This window comes from Eleginops maclovinus, chromosome 16, assembly GCF_036324505.1.
Source record: "Eleginops maclovinus isolate JMC-PN-2008 ecotype Puerto Natales chromosome 16, JC_Emac_rtc_rv5, whole genome shotgun sequence".
Lineage (NCBI taxonomy): Eukaryota > Metazoa > Chordata > Actinopteri > Perciformes > Eleginopidae > Eleginops > Eleginops maclovinus.
Window position 1 is genome coordinate 17,423,782 of NC_086364.1, and position 17,938 is coordinate 17,441,719.

At 41.8% G+C, this 17,938-nt stretch overlaps 1 protein-coding gene across 1 annotated transcript in view; it reads left to right on the forward strand.

The window, feature by feature from the left end:
* The window catches only part of cacna1aa (calcium channel, voltage-dependent, P/Q type, alpha 1A subunit, a), a 77,017-nt gene that overhangs the window by 35,698 nt on the left and 23,381 nt on the right, over positions 1 to 17,938 (forward strand). The window contains exons 19-38 of the mRNA XM_063903775.1: positions 148 to 198; positions 1,127 to 1,295; positions 1,504 to 2,138; positions 2,228 to 2,577; positions 2,671 to 2,806; positions 3,066 to 3,195; positions 3,740 to 3,799; positions 3,953 to 4,059; positions 10,137 to 10,236; positions 10,624 to 10,784; positions 10,879 to 11,019; positions 11,111 to 11,312; positions 11,403 to 11,567; positions 11,783 to 11,893; positions 13,284 to 13,367; positions 15,203 to 15,205; positions 16,764 to 16,880; positions 17,050 to 17,115; positions 17,385 to 17,482; positions 17,592 to 17,742. Of these exons, the coding sequence (XP_063759845.1) occupies positions 148 to 198; positions 1,127 to 1,295; positions 1,504 to 2,138; positions 2,228 to 2,577; positions 2,671 to 2,806; positions 3,066 to 3,195; positions 3,740 to 3,799; positions 3,953 to 4,059; positions 10,137 to 10,236; positions 10,624 to 10,784; positions 10,879 to 11,019; positions 11,111 to 11,312; positions 11,403 to 11,567; positions 11,783 to 11,893; positions 13,284 to 13,367; positions 15,203 to 15,205; positions 16,764 to 16,880; positions 17,050 to 17,115; positions 17,385 to 17,482; positions 17,592 to 17,742 (3,037 nt within the window). The remainder of the gene's footprint in view (positions 1 to 147; positions 199 to 1,126; positions 1,296 to 1,503; positions 2,139 to 2,227; positions 2,578 to 2,670; positions 2,807 to 3,065; positions 3,196 to 3,739; positions 3,800 to 3,952; positions 4,060 to 10,136; positions 10,237 to 10,623; positions 10,785 to 10,878; positions 11,020 to 11,110; positions 11,313 to 11,402; positions 11,568 to 11,782; positions 11,894 to 13,283; positions 13,368 to 15,202; positions 15,206 to 16,763; positions 16,881 to 17,049; positions 17,116 to 17,384; positions 17,483 to 17,591; positions 17,743 to 17,938) is intronic.

The following is a 17,938-nucleotide window of genomic DNA, read 5'->3' on the forward strand; positions in this document are numbered from 1 at the left end:
ACTCAGTATTTACAGCACATTTGATTATGATTGTGACCATTTGTCGGGCTAGGCTGGCTTAAATGGCGAATGGATAGCCCATTTTGGAATGAAATCCTCCCTCTGTTCTTTCGTGCCATCTCACTCACCAGCTGTTTCCCTCCTCAGCAACAAAGTACACAGTGAGTGTCACAACGCTACCGACCCCTTTCTGGACTGGTATTTATTTATTTGTTTATTCATTTCTGAATCCTTTCTGTTTATTGACTTTACAACCATTCCCTGCTTTCTTTAGTGTTTTAGAAAACCTTCCTTTCCTTGTCCCTTTTTGTTGTTATCCTTTCTATGAATCACATACCTGGCTTTCCTTAGCTGTTATTAGTTTTGGCTTATATTTTGCCTGTTGCTTTCCTGTGGTTTATTATTGGCCCTGTGGGAAAGGGGGGGGGGGGGGGGTAATTAGACATTTTGGAGGTTAGCAAAAATTGATACTGACTTTTTGGGTGTTTCTTTATCAGGTAGATATAAACACAGCTCAGTCACCACAGTCGTTACAATCAATTGTCACAAAAATGTGAGAAAGTTCTTGAAATATAAAGGGGAAATACACATAAATCATTTTTTTTATCAAACGGAAAAAGCATCTCAATCAATTAATAAACCTTTTTTTATTGCAAGATTTGGAGAAAAAAATTGCAACTGCTTATTTATGCAGAATAAAAAAATGTAAGTTTATTGGAAACACTGCTACTGTAACCAATAACAGATTTGAGATGACTGTGTTTTTCTAGTTAATTCAGCTAGGAATCTGTTTATTAAACTTCTGGAAAATTCAACATTATTATAAATAATTCTGACCTTGCCTCAGTGTTATCCTCCCTTGTGTCTCCACATGGTTTACCAAAGTAGTGCTGTTTGATGATTTGACGATCTGTGTAGATGCCCAGAACTTTGTTCTGTTGAGCTACGCTGTTCCAACCAAATGACCCTTTAAATACCCGTGGCCCCCAGTGTGTCTTTACGTCCTGGCTTTCCGTACTTATACTTTCTGCTGGTTTTCACATCATTCTCACGTCTTTGTGTCTTTAATATTTTCACAGCAGCAAGTGTCTTTAAACATGTCTTTAATTCTGTCTTCATTTTGCAGTAAGGAGCAGCAGAAGAACAACAAGGGAGGAATCAACAAGTCGGTGTGGGAACAACGCACCAAGGAGCTGAGGAGGCAGACGCTGGTGTCCAGTCGAGAGGCTCTCTATAACGAGCTGGACCCAGAGGAGCGCTGGAAGGCAAGGGCAGGGAGGGAGGAGCAAAACAATGTAAAGGACAAGGCAAACCAGGCCGCTTAGGCTTGTGCTATCAGTGTACACAAGTGAAGGCAATGATGATGACCAATGTTAACGTGTTGCTTTCCTGGCTACCTTAAATATGCAAAGTCTATATAGAGTAAATGAATTCTAACTTTATTACGTCCTCTTTTCCCATCTCTACCTTCCTCACTGCTGCCTTTCCATCCTCCCCTTGCAGGTGAACTTCTCACGTAACGCCCGTCCAGACATGAAGACCCACCTGGATCGGCCGCTGGTGGTTGACCCCCACGAGAACCGCAACAACAACACCAACAAGACCACGGCCAACAATTCAGACCTCTGCTTCAGCCAGCACCATCCTGCCGACGAGCTCCACAGACAAACACGCCTCCACGAACCTGTTGGCCAAGTGGGAGGAGGTGGAGGAGGAGGCGGCTCCGGAACAGCGAGGCCTCCCCTGGAGCGCGGCGAGTCCTCGGAGAGCAGGCGCAGTCGTAAAAGCGAACACCACCACCACTCCTCTCACGTCCGACTGGATGCCACGGTCATTCCCGGTCCCGGCTCGGAGGACAGGCCTTCCCGCCGCCATCACCACACCCGGAGCGGCAGTCGAGGTGCGGGACAGTCGGAACACCGGAAGCCCAGGTCACATCGGAAAAATACAGAGGATGGGGAGGATGGGGGTGGAGGAGTAGGAAAAACAGGGAGACATAAGAGCAGAGGGGTCGATGGAGGTGGGGAAGGAGGAGAGCAAGAAGGAGCCGGGGAAGGCAGTGAGAGGAGGCCAAGAAGAAATCGCCATGGAAACCAGACGGACGGCGAGGGGAAGAGGATGTGCCAGCACAGAAGGAAGTATGTCCTCCTCAGATTGTACAGAAAAGTCTACATCAGATTCATGTGATCTCATAATGATGTTGTTTCTTCTTACTCCTCGCTTCTAGGGAGTGCAGTGTCCCAAACCTCTCCACCACACGGCCCATTCAGAAGAGCCTCCCCCGGCAGGACAGCCAGTACAGTGAGGATATGGACAACCTCATGAACACCAAACTGGTCTCTGGCTCCACCCCACCCGGCGATGTTCACCCCAACCCACTCACTAACCACCCTGTGGCCCCAGGCTTTGGATCCGCCCTCCATCTTGCAACCAGTGGCACTCATGGGAGCTTGGTGACATTAGATAGCTATGGGAGCATCGCCCATCACCGTACCAACAGTGTCCTCAGGCTACCTCACCCTGACTACACAGCTCTAGACATGCCTATCTTTCCATCCACCAATGCCATACTGCAAGGTGAGGGCAGAGGAAATATTTCTTCTGCTATCTTGTATCCTGTTTTTTCTAATATAACATCCCATCCTCACCCCTGTTTATTTCTCCCTTCAGTCAATAAGAATGCCAACACGGAGCCACTGCCAGCGAAAGAGGATAAGGACGACGATGATGATGAGAAGGGAGGTGAAGGAGGACCCAGGCCCATGCCTCCATTCAGCTCCATGTTTATCCTGTCCACCACCAACCCGTAAGTGGCATGGTTACAAACACACACACACATAATTGCACTGTGTAATTCAACATCAAAGAAACAGGAATGCATCCTTGAGGCATCTTCCCAACTTTTCCTTTTTACGAATGGACAACGAATCTACCATTAAGTCACAGATTACACACTTCAATGTGCACACACGAACACATGCATACTGTATATAGACAGATATATAGTCTAGTGATATGCATAGGACTAATGCCCAAAAAACGAATCACTCTTTGTTTTCTCTTAGGTTTCGGCGTGCGTGTCACTACGTTTGCACCCTGCGTTATTTCGAGATGTGCATTCTGCTGGTCATTGCCATGAGCAGCATCGCGCTGGCCGCTGAAGACCCTGTGTGGCCCGAATCCCCCCGCAACAATGTAAGAAAGTCCATGTACATGAAAGGGACGAGGCTTCTGCTGTTATTTGCATACATGTTTACAATACATAATGGCTTTGGTTTTGTACTTAATATGCTGGTTGCTTTTTTTCTTTGTAGTGTCACTCCTGCCTCCTACATGTGATGAGCTGGATCAGTGATAAACAAATTATATAATGTATTACGTAAAACCAAAATAAATGGTGAAACTTATATATCTTGTTCATGGAAATAAGAAATGTAATTTTTCCAGATTTTAAAATGATCAAACCAAGGGTTATTTAGTACAGGCTCTATGAGAAAGAGTTTACAATATAATATTGATGCTCTTACATTTATATGGATTTATTATTTGATATAATCTCATTTATTTATTATTTCTTTAAATTAGCAGCTTAAAATGTTCCTGTAAATCCTTCATATTGTATAATTTGACATTTAAAAATGGACCACATCCCAATGTAAAATCCCCCTGTTTCCACCATGTCACGCTTAACCAATAGTTGAATTCCGCAGCAAATCATTCCCTTTTTATCTTCATGCAGGTGCTACGCTATTTTGACTACGTCTTCACAGGAGTATTCACATTTGAGATGCTTATTAAGGTGAGGCAATGTCCAGAATCAAGCATCAGCGACTAAGAGAACCCCAGTTCAAATGAGGATTGGACACCCTTCATAGCACACCAAAGCCACAATGTTCATCCATACCCAGGAGTTCACACGCCTCATAATCAGGGTCTCCTTTTTCTCCTCCAGATGGTGGATTTGGGCCTGGTCTTGCACCAGGGCTCTTATTTCCGGGACTTGTGGAACATCCTTGACTTTATAGTGGTTAGTGGTGCTCTGGTGGCCTTCGCCTTCACGTAAGTCCCCTTCCTGTCTCCCGCTGTCCTCCCTCCTCCGCTCCTCCATCTCTCCTGCCTCTCTACCGCCTCACTGGTACCTTGGAGTACAGCCTCCCCTGTTTTGCTTCAATCACCCATTGCTCAATTCAACATCTACTCCTCTTCTTCTCTCTCTGTTCTTTTTTCATACCCTATTTCATGCTTTCTGTCTCTCAGCATTTCTATATTCTCCTGTCTCCTGCCGTCTGCTTCTATCTACCTGTGCTTTCAAATGCCCAATCCTCTACAGTTGGCTATTTCTCCTGCTCTTTCTCTCTTATTCAACTCGGCTACAGTCCTGCCATTTCTAAGCCCCTCCACCAACCCCCTGCGCCCCAACATGTAAAAAAAAAAAAAATTCCCCAGCATCCCTTTCTATTCGCATCCGCGCCCCCTGTGGGAGGTGAGGACCACCCTTTGCACCTGTAACCCTTTAGTGCCCAGGGCGTTCTAGAGTTAAAGGCCCCATGCAAAGCCTGGACAGGTCATGGTGAGCTGGCTCTCAAAAATCTCCACACCCCTCTCCACGGCAAAGCAGGTACTTTAAACCCTACTTAATCTGCATGACTGTGAGGATGAAACACTGGGTTCAGTAAGGGCTTAGTTTATGAGCACTCTGCTGGGTTCAAAGCATGACTGGTGAGGATTTGCTGTCATGCCTTCGCATCATTTGGGAGAATTTAAAGCGAGCAGAACTGCAGTCAGTATTAGTGTAATGTGATATTAGTGTGGATGGAAGACATGCTGTCCAATGGGTTTACAAAGGTAATGCTGTTACCTCCGACATAAATACTTACGGGTCGTCTGCAAAAAAACATGCTTGATCCTTTTCATGACTTTGAAAATGAAATATATTTTTTCAGGAAACAACAATGTCTGTGTGTGTGCAGAAACGCCACACACATGTTTATTTGTGTGGGCTTATGTGTGGGAAATGGTGTGTCATAGTAGATGAAATAGACAGGGAACATCCTCACATGGAGACCAACACATCCTGGCCTTTGGATATTGCTTTTTCTATCAGAAAAGGAGCAAAGGATTTACTAGCGTTGATCCTGCCTCACATTCAACCCTGCAAGTAAGTGACCATTTGTGATTCCCTCAAATGTATGCAGTAGTGATGCAGGGCTGAAAACAGTATGTGTTAATGGCTTCTGTTAATTAGCCTAGCTGTAAGTCCACATTAGACCGGTGTGCTTGCTGCATTGCCATTCATATCACATGGCATTAACCCTTGTTTTGTGTTGGATAACTGAAGTTGGAGGGCTTCATTTCATTTCGCAGCAACAGCAAAACACACTGAGGGGCGAATTCACAAATAATGGATTGCAGATGCTTATAGCACTATGGATTGCGCATCACTTGCAAGTGCTATATTTGCTCCGTCTCACAGTCTTTGTGTGGCTGTTAGCACTGATCTTTGTGTATTCCACTGTAATGCAATTAGTTTGCACAGAAAGGGGCAGATTTAGCTCTAATGTTTGCACATTATTTAAATAAGTGCAAATAGCACTGCAGCACCACAGGTTGGGATGCATTTCAGTCTTTGTGGCTGCTTTGATGTTATTTGCAAAGGTTGAGCAGCTGCAAAAGCTGTGCCTTCTTTTTATAATAGATCTGAATTGGTATCAACAGAAATGTTGTGGGTGATTACCAAGTAAATCACAGACATTTCACATTTTACATTTTCAAATTGAATTGATACGATGAATATGGTGCAATCTTTCACAGACGCAGATGAAATGGATGTTCTGAATCCATACAGACACAATGTCTTCCTATCCTTGATATCAAAATGGAATGGGCTAAGTGACATAAATAATTGAAGGCATGCTGCATAATGCATTTAAACTGTACTTGGTACTGCTTTAACCATTTATGTCCTTGAGACATAAGCTGAAATGAAGTTTACCAAATGTAAACCAAAGAATACTGCTCCACTTTGCATTTCCCCAGCATGTAAATCTTCTAGCATTACTTCCTACAATGCTCCTGTTTTACATTAGTCGTGACCGTCCAGCTTCCAAAACACTTCTAATAAGTGGAAGCTGAATCACCGTTAAGTCTAAGGTTATTGCCAAAGAAGACTTGAGGAAAATGTGGGCGTCCCTGCTTATTATTATCTTGCTTTTCTCGTTTGCTCTTTGTTCATCTCTTCATCTCTTCCACCACGCACAGTAACACCCTGCATCTCTTTTATTTCTTCCTCCTCATCCTGCTGGCCTAAAAAAAAAAAAAAAATCAAAATAGACGTGTTGCTGGTCATCTAGGAATATGAGTATGAAAAGATTCCCACAAACATGTGAAGTTGGGGAAATGCATCTTTTAAACTCATTATTTCCAATGCTGATTACAGAGGAGCTATGGCTTCTTAAAATGTACGGTAGCATTTGCCCACTGGGTATTTTGGGACACACACAATGGTGCTTCAACACAGTACTTCTTGGCAAGCCTTATGAATGAACTTAAAGGTAAAAAATCAAGCATTAGTTATAAATACATATCATTTTGTGAATCAATGCATTCACTGGTTTTAGTATTGTTTTTATTTATTTGATATCCTATAGCTGCATTGCACAATGGTAAATAAAGATTATTGTCCCATTAGAAGTATCTCTACCCCTTCTAGCTTTGAGTTGTCCTTTGATGATGTAGAATCAGTGAAAAATGTCCACTTTTTTAACGAGTCCTGCTTTAACATGGTCTCACATTGTCTTGGTTTTTTCAGCATATCAACGAGGATACAAACCAAAGGAAATGCCAGTATTTTAGTGTTTATTAAAGGCCAGTATGGAGATGAAATTGCTTGTCCGATAGAAAAATGCTGAACGTGGCCGGTGCTCCAGGGTTCTAGTGGTGGTGCCATCTATGAGACTGACTTCTGCTCCGGTCTTTCTCTCTGAATCACTTCTGTGTGTTCACTAACTCTCTTCCCCCTAAAGTCTAATGTATATATGTGTGGGCACATGAGCCTGTCTGTGTTTCTGTGTGTGTTTATTCATGTGTGCTTCTGTCCTAAACTCTGTGTTCTCCAACCTATTTCTATTACATATGTATATGTGTCTGTTTGTCCTCTCTCTGTGACTTAAGTCCTTCCTTCCAAGGGATTTTAATGATGGACTAATAAAAACATGTCTGCCGTAAACATAAATAATTTCAAATTAGCAGAAAGAAAAGGAAAAGTCAAAGAACTTACAAAAAATATAGCAGCTGAAGCAATTTTTACACTAATGCTGTAAAAAGAGAGCAAAACTGTGTCATAAATTATCAGTAGAGATAGAAAACTGCTATCATACGGGCAAGGCTGCTGCGTACTGTATGTCAGCAGAAAGACAGACTCACAAAACAATCAATTAAGCCGTTTGAACCAATACAGTCTGATTTAACTACGATAGGGGTTAACGACACAAATGGCTGATGGGGAGATCCGAAACAGTCAGAACAGACTCATGTACATCCAGATAGAGCCCTAATTCAATTGGTGGAAATCAAACGGCACTCCAGAAGGGCTCGGCAGTCTCAATGGAGATGTTTATCGCTCCTTTAATCCAATTAGTCTGGTCTGAGGGCTGCTGGTGTCTTGGACCGCTTGTGCTGCCGTCCTGCACATTTCTGCATCTTGGCTGAGCTGTTTGTTCAAACAGGCTCCCGTCACAGAGACGCTGGTATAGAACTACCTTGACATTTTCAGATAATCTTTTAAGCCAGGCAATGTTTGTTCAAGTTGGCAGTAAGCATCTTAAATGAGTTTATCATTGGGCATGTTGCTGCATTTTTAGAAGCAATTTAGCTGGAGTGTAGCTCAGTTAATGGTTGTGAAAAGTAGTGCTAATTTACAGATGTTTTAAGTTTGTTATAGAACAAATAGGAAGAAAAAAATTACATTAAAATACAATTTAGTTAAACTAGGGTTTAGGGTTAGTTAGAAATGAATGACAATTAATACACTGATATTTTCCTGGTGAATAAAAAAAAAAATATTACAACAGTAGTGGTCATAATAATAATACTAATAATAATCACAATAAAGACTATAATAAGTGGTAATAATTATTAAAATATATATATTGTTATTAATAATAATAATAATAATACAAAAAAAGAATCTGTCTTGTAAACCCATCCATATGAAATGAAGGCAGTAGTTTGGTGCTGTGTCCATGCACACTTTATTCGTAATTTCTACACTGTGTTAATGTGCATGCGTGTTAGTAACGGTAGTGCATAGCTGGGAGGGTTGATAAAAGGCAGGCCTTTTTTTCTCTCTCTTTGTCTGTCATATGGATGTTTTTCCCTCTTTCCTGTGTCCCATTCTGTTTCTTTCTCCCACCCTTTGTCTTTTTTTCTCTCTCTTTGTCTCACTGTCTCTCACCCCTCATCTCTCCGTTTGGACCAGCAGCAGTGGCGGCGGGTAAAGTTCTCTGTCTTTTTCCTCTTCATTTTCCTCCTTCTGCACTGTCAGCGCCTGTTCTACTGATCACACATCTCTTTCCTTTCCCTCCATCACAGTTGACTTCTGTACTTGTCTGTTCTTCCCTGTTTTCCATTGTTCACCATGGAACAGCTCTGACTCAAACACAACTAAACCTCAAGTTAACCTGCATCCAGTCTTCAACTGAATCACACAGATACCATTTGCAAAATATCATTAGTACAAGGATATCAAATGGAAACTTTTCTGATTTATTTATGCACCAAAACTAAAGATTCACATGAATGCACAAGCAGTTACAGCACACACCCATACATGTGTGCCCACTTGCACACAGAAAGTCTACTTACACACAATCTCTATCAGCCTACCATCTGGTTTAACAGCTGCTTTCTCGCCTAAGGAACACTGTCTATGACTTTCGACCTTTATCTCTGCACCATGATCCTTAGACCAGATATAGGAGAAAGTAAGCGAAACCTGGAAGGCAGGCTTAACTATCATTAAGTTATGCTAGTTAGCCACTTATTTCACTAAAAACACTTTCATGTTTACAAAGTAGTCCTTTTTTATCATCAGTTAACGTCTGTGTTTGACTACTAAAGTGAACAGTCAGTAAACTGGAAAACTCACTTATAATTAGTCTGAGGTTTTAGTTTTGTGTAACTGAAACGAAGGGTTTTTCCTTTTTCTACTCATACACGTACTTATGTAGCTTTAGTGACAAGGTGCTTGAATGAACGAGGTTTGGCTCAGCATTTCAATCGAGAAATGCTTGCTAAAATATCTTTGTCTTTGCCGAAATGGCCCACAAGACAAGATTCCATGCTGTTTGAACAATGCTGTGAAACCTGCTTATCCTAGTTGATAGAAAGGAACTGGTTGAGTCATCAAAAGAGAGAGTTTGGCTGGTATTTGACTTTTTCTACCCCTTTTATACACACTACCATATTGTAAATTACGTTTAAACTTTCTGATTCCAACTTTAGTAAGCTAGTCTGAGTTACCTCTTCAGAAAGGCTTCCTTAAGTAACCTTGCTCTCAAACTCTCTCTGTAAATGTCTCTGTGTAGAATATAGTTCTCCAATATCCAACGTGATGCTTAAAAGGAGAAATATTGCATTATGGAAAGCAAGGTTTCAATGCAGCATGAATATATTCCACCTCTAGCTGGGCATGTGCAAGGCGAGGCTTTAGCCGTCTTTGTAAAGCATTGAAATACATTACAAAGTATTAAAACAAGCCTAGCTACCAGTTAGCATTCAGACAGGAATGACACCCGTTGTTCTCGTAGCATGTACTGTAGCTGTAAAATATCACCTAACTCTAGCATGTAGCTACAATGCTAACCTCACACTTAGGACTTAGCGTAATATGATAGCAATGCTGCATGTGTTGCTATGTATTTAACCCAGACGCAGTTACTCATTGTGAGTTAACTCGGACACAAATACCATCAAGGAATGGCTGCCCGCTGAAGCGAGAGAACTAAGCATTTCATATCCACCTGAACCTGCTGACTCTTCTTATTTGTGTGTGTGGCTGTGTGTGTGTGCGTGTGTGTGTGTGTGTGTGTGTGTGTGTGTGTGTGTGTACGGATCTGTTTGGGTGTGCGTGTGTGTAGGGGGAGCAGTAAGGGAAAAGACATCAGCACTATCAAGTCTCTGAGGGTGCTGAGAGTGTTGCGACCTCTGAAGACTATCAAACGTCTTCCCAAACTCAAGGTATGTTGATCAAGAAAAAATGTGACCTCAGTTTCCCTTACTGGTTGGGATTAGAATAAATTCTCAGCATCAATCTTGTTTGGGTTTTCAAGTTCCAATCGAATATCTTTGAAGTCAAATGTGTGGATTTAATTTGTTTCCTTATTTCCAGCACTTTATCTGCTTTATCAGCAGACTGAAAACATTTTCGTTTTAGTTTAAATAATCCAAATGTGTTTTTTTAGCACTTGAGTAACTAATTGTCCTTGTGGTTTTGTCCCTTAACCTTTCAATGCCATGTGATGTCATAATTGAAGTCCAAAACACTTAAACATTATGAATCCTGTGCATTACTTCCAGACAATAAACAACATGTCCCCGTGTGTCGTTCTCTTTCTCCGTCCCCAGGCTGTCTTTGACTGTGTGGTGAACTCTCTGAAGAATGTGCTCAACATCCTGATTGTCTACTTACTCTTCATGTTCATCTTCGCTGTGGTGGCCGTGCAGCTCTTCAAGGGGCGTTTCTTTTACTGCACTGACGAATCCAAAGAGTTTGAGCGCGATTGCAGGTCAGGAAAAAAAACCACTGCACTTCTTAAGTTGAGGCCACTTCCTGCTTAAGTGTGTCTTCTCCTTACGCTGCATCTTCAAATCATGTCTCAGGGGCGAATATCTGGTGTATGAACATGAAAACGAAGTGAAGGCGCAGAAGCGGGAGTGGAAGAAGTACGATTTCCACTACGACAACGTGGCTTGGGCCCTACTCACCCTCTTCACCGTGTCTACCGGAGAGGGGTGGCCGCAGTGAGTAAAATTAAACACAGACAGGCATATGCAGCTCGAATATTTTCTGACAGCATATAACCGTGTTCTGTTCTCCTCTCTTCCTCCGCAGGGTGCTGAAGCATTCAGTGGATGCGACTTATGAGAACCAGGGCCCGAGCCCGGGGTACCGGATGGAAATGTCCATCTTTTACGTGGTGTACTTCGTGGTCTTCCCCTTCTTCTTCGTCAACATTTTCGTGGCTCTGATCATCATCACTTTCCAAGAGCAAGGAGATAAGATGATGGAGGACTATAGTTTAGAAAAGAATGAGGTGAGGAAAGGAATATTGGAGTGCGACCTGAAGGCGTGGAGAACATGGATAATAACAAAGCCGTTTTTTGTTCGTTGTTTTTTTTTGCAGAGAGCCTGTATAGATTTTGCCATCAACGCCAGACCTCTGACACGCCACATGCCTCAGAACAAGCTGAGCTTCCAATACAGAATGTGGGAGTTTGTGGTGTCGCCGCCATTTGAATACACTATAATGGCGATGATCGCGCTCAACACCGTCGTGCTAATGATGAAGGTAAACTTCCAAAGTCCCAACGCACACATTAGCATAGACAACGACAACAAAAAGCAATATTGAGTTTCTGACATCCTTTGTTTTACCTTGTTGTTTTGCTGTTTGCATCTAAGTTGCTAAATATGTATGTAATACCTGATTCTGAAAATGTGTGTCTTAATGCTCACCCTTCTTTCTGTCCCTGGTGGGGTGTGTATGTGTGTGTTTGGTTACAGTACGACGGAGCTTCTGATACATACGAAGCTGTGTTAGCCAACCTGAACATAGTGTTTACCTCGCTCTTCTCCATGGAGTGTGTTCTCAAGATCATCGCCTTTGGAGTACTGGTGAGTGCATGTGTGTGTAGTGAGGATGTATTAGCATCAGCTGTACATTTTATACGTTTTCGGTTTTTCCTGCAGTAGTCCAGAATTTATACAGTCAATTTATAAATGTACTCGCCCTCAGATGACACAAAAGTACCTAAAGCTACTCAAGCAATCTGTGTTGAGATCAGTGAAATTGAATATGCCCTTATGCCTAAAAGGCCAAATAATGCACTAAAAGGGAATTAAGTGAAACAAGCCACTTATAAAGATGACGCTCTGTTTCATGTCGTGGAAGCAGCCCCATTTATTATTTAGTAACGTTGGGACACATTGTCTTGTCGTGCATTATTTCTTATGTATTTGAGGACAAACTGTGGGGGAATAATAAGCAACTAAAGGTAAAAAAAAATGCTAAAAATGGTGCCTGCGAGATGTCAGCAGTTTTCGTGGGCTGGATAGGAAAGGGAGGGAGGTGGATGAGTAGATATTAGAAAGAAAAGATAGTTAAGGGATGAATATTGTCAGGAGATACAGGACAGAGGGCGATTGGTAATAAAGTTATTAGAAAAAGGAGAATGAATGACAGAAAGGCGTTAAAAAGAGAAGCTCAAATGACAGAGAGGGTGGAGATTAAATAGGATTGGGTTTGTTTCTTAACCACACACAACATCCACAATCCAACACACAACACTGGGCCTTAGAGACATCTGTGTGTGTGTTGGTCAAGGTGGTTTATTTTAATAGCCGCCTCCCTTGCTCCCTCTGTGTCCCTCCACTTGTCTAATGCACAGTTTGGCTGCAGGCGGTGTGTAGGAGAGAGAAGAAGAAGCAGATCTCCCTTGTCAGCATTTATTCCCCACTATCCTTCCTTTTACTGAAAGTCGCACTGTGTGAAAAGGAAAAAATCAAGATAATTGTACAGATTAGGAGCGGGATGTGATACCTGTTTGATTTAACGTTTTAGGAGCTATAGGGAACTCTGTGACTGTGTTTGCTGTATGATGTAATCGGATATTCCTGTAGGTGTAATGTTCTGATGCTGTACAAGTTGTTCCTAGCTTGTGTGCTGGCATCCGCCCAAAATGCCATCACTGATGGTCCATCTGTCTTATCTGATTTCGTTCCTGTTCCTGTCTGACACTAACATGCCTTTTTTACCCACTTTCTCCTTCTTCTCTTTCTCTCTGACTTTTATTCGCTCCATGTCTGTCTCTTTACATCTCATGCTCTTTCTGCTTCATTTTAATGTAATAAATCTATACCATCGTATCATTTCCCTTTTCATTTCAATATGATTTGGTCTACCCTACATCCCCTTGCATTTCTTCAATATTTGATCACTCTATCCCTGACATCATCCTCCTTATTTCTGCCTCATCATCCCCTCTTTCTCTTTTCCTATTCACAGAATTATTTCAAAGATGCCTGGAATATTTTTGACTGTGTCACAGTTCTGGGAAGCATTACCGACATCCTGGTTACGGAGCTTGGGGTAAGTCGCAGGATCTAAGGGGCATTTTCTGATTAAATGTGTATGTTTGAGAGGTCTGTACTGAGGATTCAAAACTGCAACAGCCAGAAGTGAAATGATATTAGCAATCTTTGTCGATCTATCTTGACTGTTTGTTAGGTGAGCTTGAGCGTGTGTCTATGGGCTTATACAGCTGTATCTAAAACACATACAGTAGACAAGAGAAAGAGAGCATGAGGCCACTGTTGAGCCTTGCATTGCTCAGCCATGCATGAACATCTCCTGAAAGTCTTATATAAATGTCCCAGTTGGTGGGACGAGGAGAGTCCAGACATAGCTGACAGCAAGGCGGAAAGCATGCTGATGCTCTGTAGCGAGCCACTGCTTCTGCAGGCAACCATAACAGCCAATCAAATTATCAGATTGCATCTTGAGCTGTCCAATAAGGACTTTGCAGTTGCATCAACCATATGCTAGTCGTACAGTAAAGCTGAAATGCTGAAGGCCTATGGGACTTTTGACTGTACACAAACAATTAAAGGATTGGCCTGATTAAAAACACAGAACACTAAATAGCTTTGAGTGAGATATTTAGACATTATCTTGGTTGATAGGGTTAATTATTCAGTTATATAATGACAACCATCATCATTTGAAAATGAACACCAGTTTATTTAGAGTATTAATGAACTATTTCAGTTGTTTTAGCTGTAATTTCCAGCTTTAAGCCTTACATATGGCCACATTCTTTACTTTTATCACCTGAAAGCTATATGCAAGCCACATTGAAACACAGACGAGGTAGCACAAGGCCAAAAAAAACTCTTACTGTGTGAACAATCTGTATGTGAAAGGGCATTACTTTGTGTCCTTTTATTTTACAAAGAAAATGAAATTGTTCTAAAGGTGTGTTCAGACAGAACATGATGGTGATGTATTCAGATGTTGTGGGATTACTTACAAACTCAATGTGAGTTCAAATGGTCCCATCACACACTTCCTCCTACAAATAACTCCTCCATATCCCATTCACTTCGCCAGTTGGTGTTGAAAATATTTTGACCAAAGTAAGAAGATTCACACTTCTTGGGCTTTTAAAACAATCCTAAATGTCCAAAAATGTGACACAGACATTCATGTTTGCTAGCTTAAAGCTAATGTCTGAATAATTGGTATATTGTCTATTTGGAGCAAGAATGGCACAGGATGAGAAATGTGCTTATTGTTCTGTCTGAACACACATATTTTAAATGTCTACAGTATGTCCTCGAACATTTTCAAGAGCCATTAACAAGCTCTTTGATCTGGAAACTTTACTTACCAGTTCTGTTCAGGAAGTCAGGGATACCAATGATTCAAACCTCCTTCAGGCCTAAATTGATGCGTCCAGCCAGATTCTAGTAAACATGCTCTAACTGGTTTGGTTTTAATACTGGTTTACAGTCATGTTTATTTATTGAGAATCTGTACCTGGGTCCAACAATCCCCTGCTATCTTGATCCTTGGTATCCCCTGCAATATGAATGTGTAAAATCTGCAGAGCGAAAAACCTGCTTCTGTGTTAACTTGTCTCTGTAATGACTGTTGATTTCTTTCTTGTTTTTATCTTTTTACATGCTTTCTTTATATCGTCCACAAACTTAACGACGATCTACTGTAATCTACCTCGCCCCGCCCCCCCTTCTCCCCCCAACACCTACTACTTCCTGCGATTCCATCCAATCAAAATGCACTATGAATCCTCTGTGTCCACCCATGACAACCGGCTTGGTCAATCTCTCTGGTTGTTCCTCGAACCAACCAAAAATCCAAAAATTTGCTGCTATAAACCATATGTCTGCAACATCTACATGTAGATGGTTTGTAATTTTTTGGAGATCTTTTTTTACTGCATCTGTTATAACTGCATCCCAGCCAATGTTATAGCTTTGTGCATGATTTGCTCGACCCCCACCACAAAGAACCTCTGAGTGAGCTCAAAATTTGCAGGGTTTTCATTTGTTGCCAACTTTTCTACCCTCTCTACCAGTCGCTGAATGAATTCATATCTTTTATTGTAATCCTAGCTCAGATCTAGTGTTCATTTTGCCAAGGATTGCATTGTAAAAAATGGAATAGCTACATACATGCATCGGGATTAGCTATCTATTGTATGCGCACACATAGACACACACACACACACACACACACACACACACACACACACACACACACACACACACACACACACACACACACACACACACACACACACACACATACATATATGACAGTGACTGGGAGAGTGTTTCCTGTAACGACAGAGTGAATCCGAAGCGTGGCCCGGAGCAGAGAGAACAAGTGATGCATGCTGCCCCTCGCATGTCTCTGGCAAAATCCTTTATTTTCTCAACACACACACACACACACACACACACACACACACACACACACACACACACACACACACACACACACACACACACACAGCAGTGTAATACTACATGCATGTGCCTGCTGCCAGCCCCTTTTTAGCACTTCAAGTCTCACTTCAACTCACTTTTTGTTCTCTACTCTGATACATGGTTGAAGAACTCTGTATTTCACATTTCATTAAAATTGATGGTACTATTTTTTGTTAAATTAACACATAGAAACACAATTTGTAAGCCACATAGTCATGCTGGTGACACTGAAGATATATTGACCCGATTTGGTCCTTCAACCACCCCTCTCGCTCTTATTTGTCTGTGACATCACCACTGGTTGTCACATGACCTCCGGCAGCCATTCCTATTGGATGATTTTCCGGCTGCCTTTAGCTGTACCGGTTTGCCTTGTGTTAGTGCACATCTGCATGCTCTGGGCTTGCTTCATTTTAGAAATATTGCATATTTTGCCTTGAGAGAACTAGTGCATTTGGTTGTCTTTCCAAGGAAATGTCCTGACGTCCCTGCACTTTTAACTACTCACCATTCCTACCACAACTACTACTACGTAACCCAATTGGATGACACTAGTTATATTTGGATGATTTCCTTTCCCCCTGTGTTGTTTGGTTTGGTTTTGTCTAACTTAATGGATATGAAAAAGCTTGTTGGAGCCTTGCTGATTTGAGTTTGGTTTGCTTTGACTTGTTTGGCTCCTATTTCTTTCATTTGTTTGAGTTTGAATCTCCCTCAGTTTGGATTTGACTGTTTTTCCTCTCATTTTTTATGATTTGGTTGAATAAGGAAACCTGTTTGCACACTTTGCATCACAACTAACTCCTCTTTCCCTTTATTCCAACCCTGAATCCTTCTATTCTCCTTTTCCCCCCATCTTCAACGTTTCTCTTTCTCTAATTCTTACTACACCTCCTACACCTCCTCTCTCTATACCTCTTTCTCTTTCTTTCTTTCTCTCTTTCTCTGGGCTTATGTTGTGGCTGTACTCTAGAATAATTTCATCAACCTAAGTTTCCTGAGGCTGTTCAGGGCAGCTCGTCTCATCAAGCTGCTGAGGCAGGGAGAAACCATTCGCATCCTGCTCTGGACCTTCGTTCAGTCCTTCAAGGTTTACACCCAATTACACAGCACAACACACATACAAATCACATGCAATTTACAGAAAAACTACATTTAGTTTATATACTTGAACAGTGCCTAGGTGCAATCCTGTATATTTTGCACTGGGTACTATTTTTTTAAAACTTAAACCTAACATATAATGCGTCTCCCCTCAGGCGCTGCCTTATGTCTGCCTCCTCATCGCCATGCTGTTCTTCATTTACGCCATCATTGGCATGCAGGTGAGTGAGAGCATCAACCTGGAAAACGTGTGTACTGCTTTGGGGATGCATTAAATATATATCTGAAAGCTAATAATGATTATGAGGAGGAGGAGGAGGAGGGTGCACAAAAGGAGAATGATGATAGGGATTTGTTGCATAACAACAGGAGGAGGAGGAGGAACAGGGTTTTAGAAGCATGTTAGCGTATTAGGCCCTGCTTTAGTTGCATATAAATCCAGAGAGGTCACTAATGAGAATGGTTTTGATGGTATGATTGCGTTCAACAGCTGTTTGGGAACATCGCTATTGAAGAAGACGGAGAGAGTGCCATCAATCAGCACAACAACTTCAGGACCTTCGTTATGGCTCTCATGCTGCTCTTCAGGTGCGTGTGTGTCCATGTGTGTTTTTGAAAAAACGATCTGAAACGCCGGGTGACTTTATAGCTACTTGTACTTTCTTCGTAAATCACAGAACGTTTTGTATCTTTTTAGGAGTGCGACCGGGGAAGCGTGGCATGAGATCATGCTGTCGTGTCTGGGGAACAAAGATTGTGACACCCTTGCAGGAAATCCAGAACCAGAGTGCGGCAGCCAGTTTGCTTACCTCTACTTTGTCTCCTTCATCTTCTTCTGTTCATTCTTGGTGAGTACACATTACAAACTCACACACACTCATCTGTCCCTTATGTTATGATCCAATAGTACAGCGCTAAAGGCAATAAACATCTCAATTACAATGAGCCCATTGATCAGATTTTATAGAAAGATAAATACAGCAACATCTAGGGCTTGAGGTTGACATTAAAATACTATGTCAATATTTTAATGTGCAACAATAT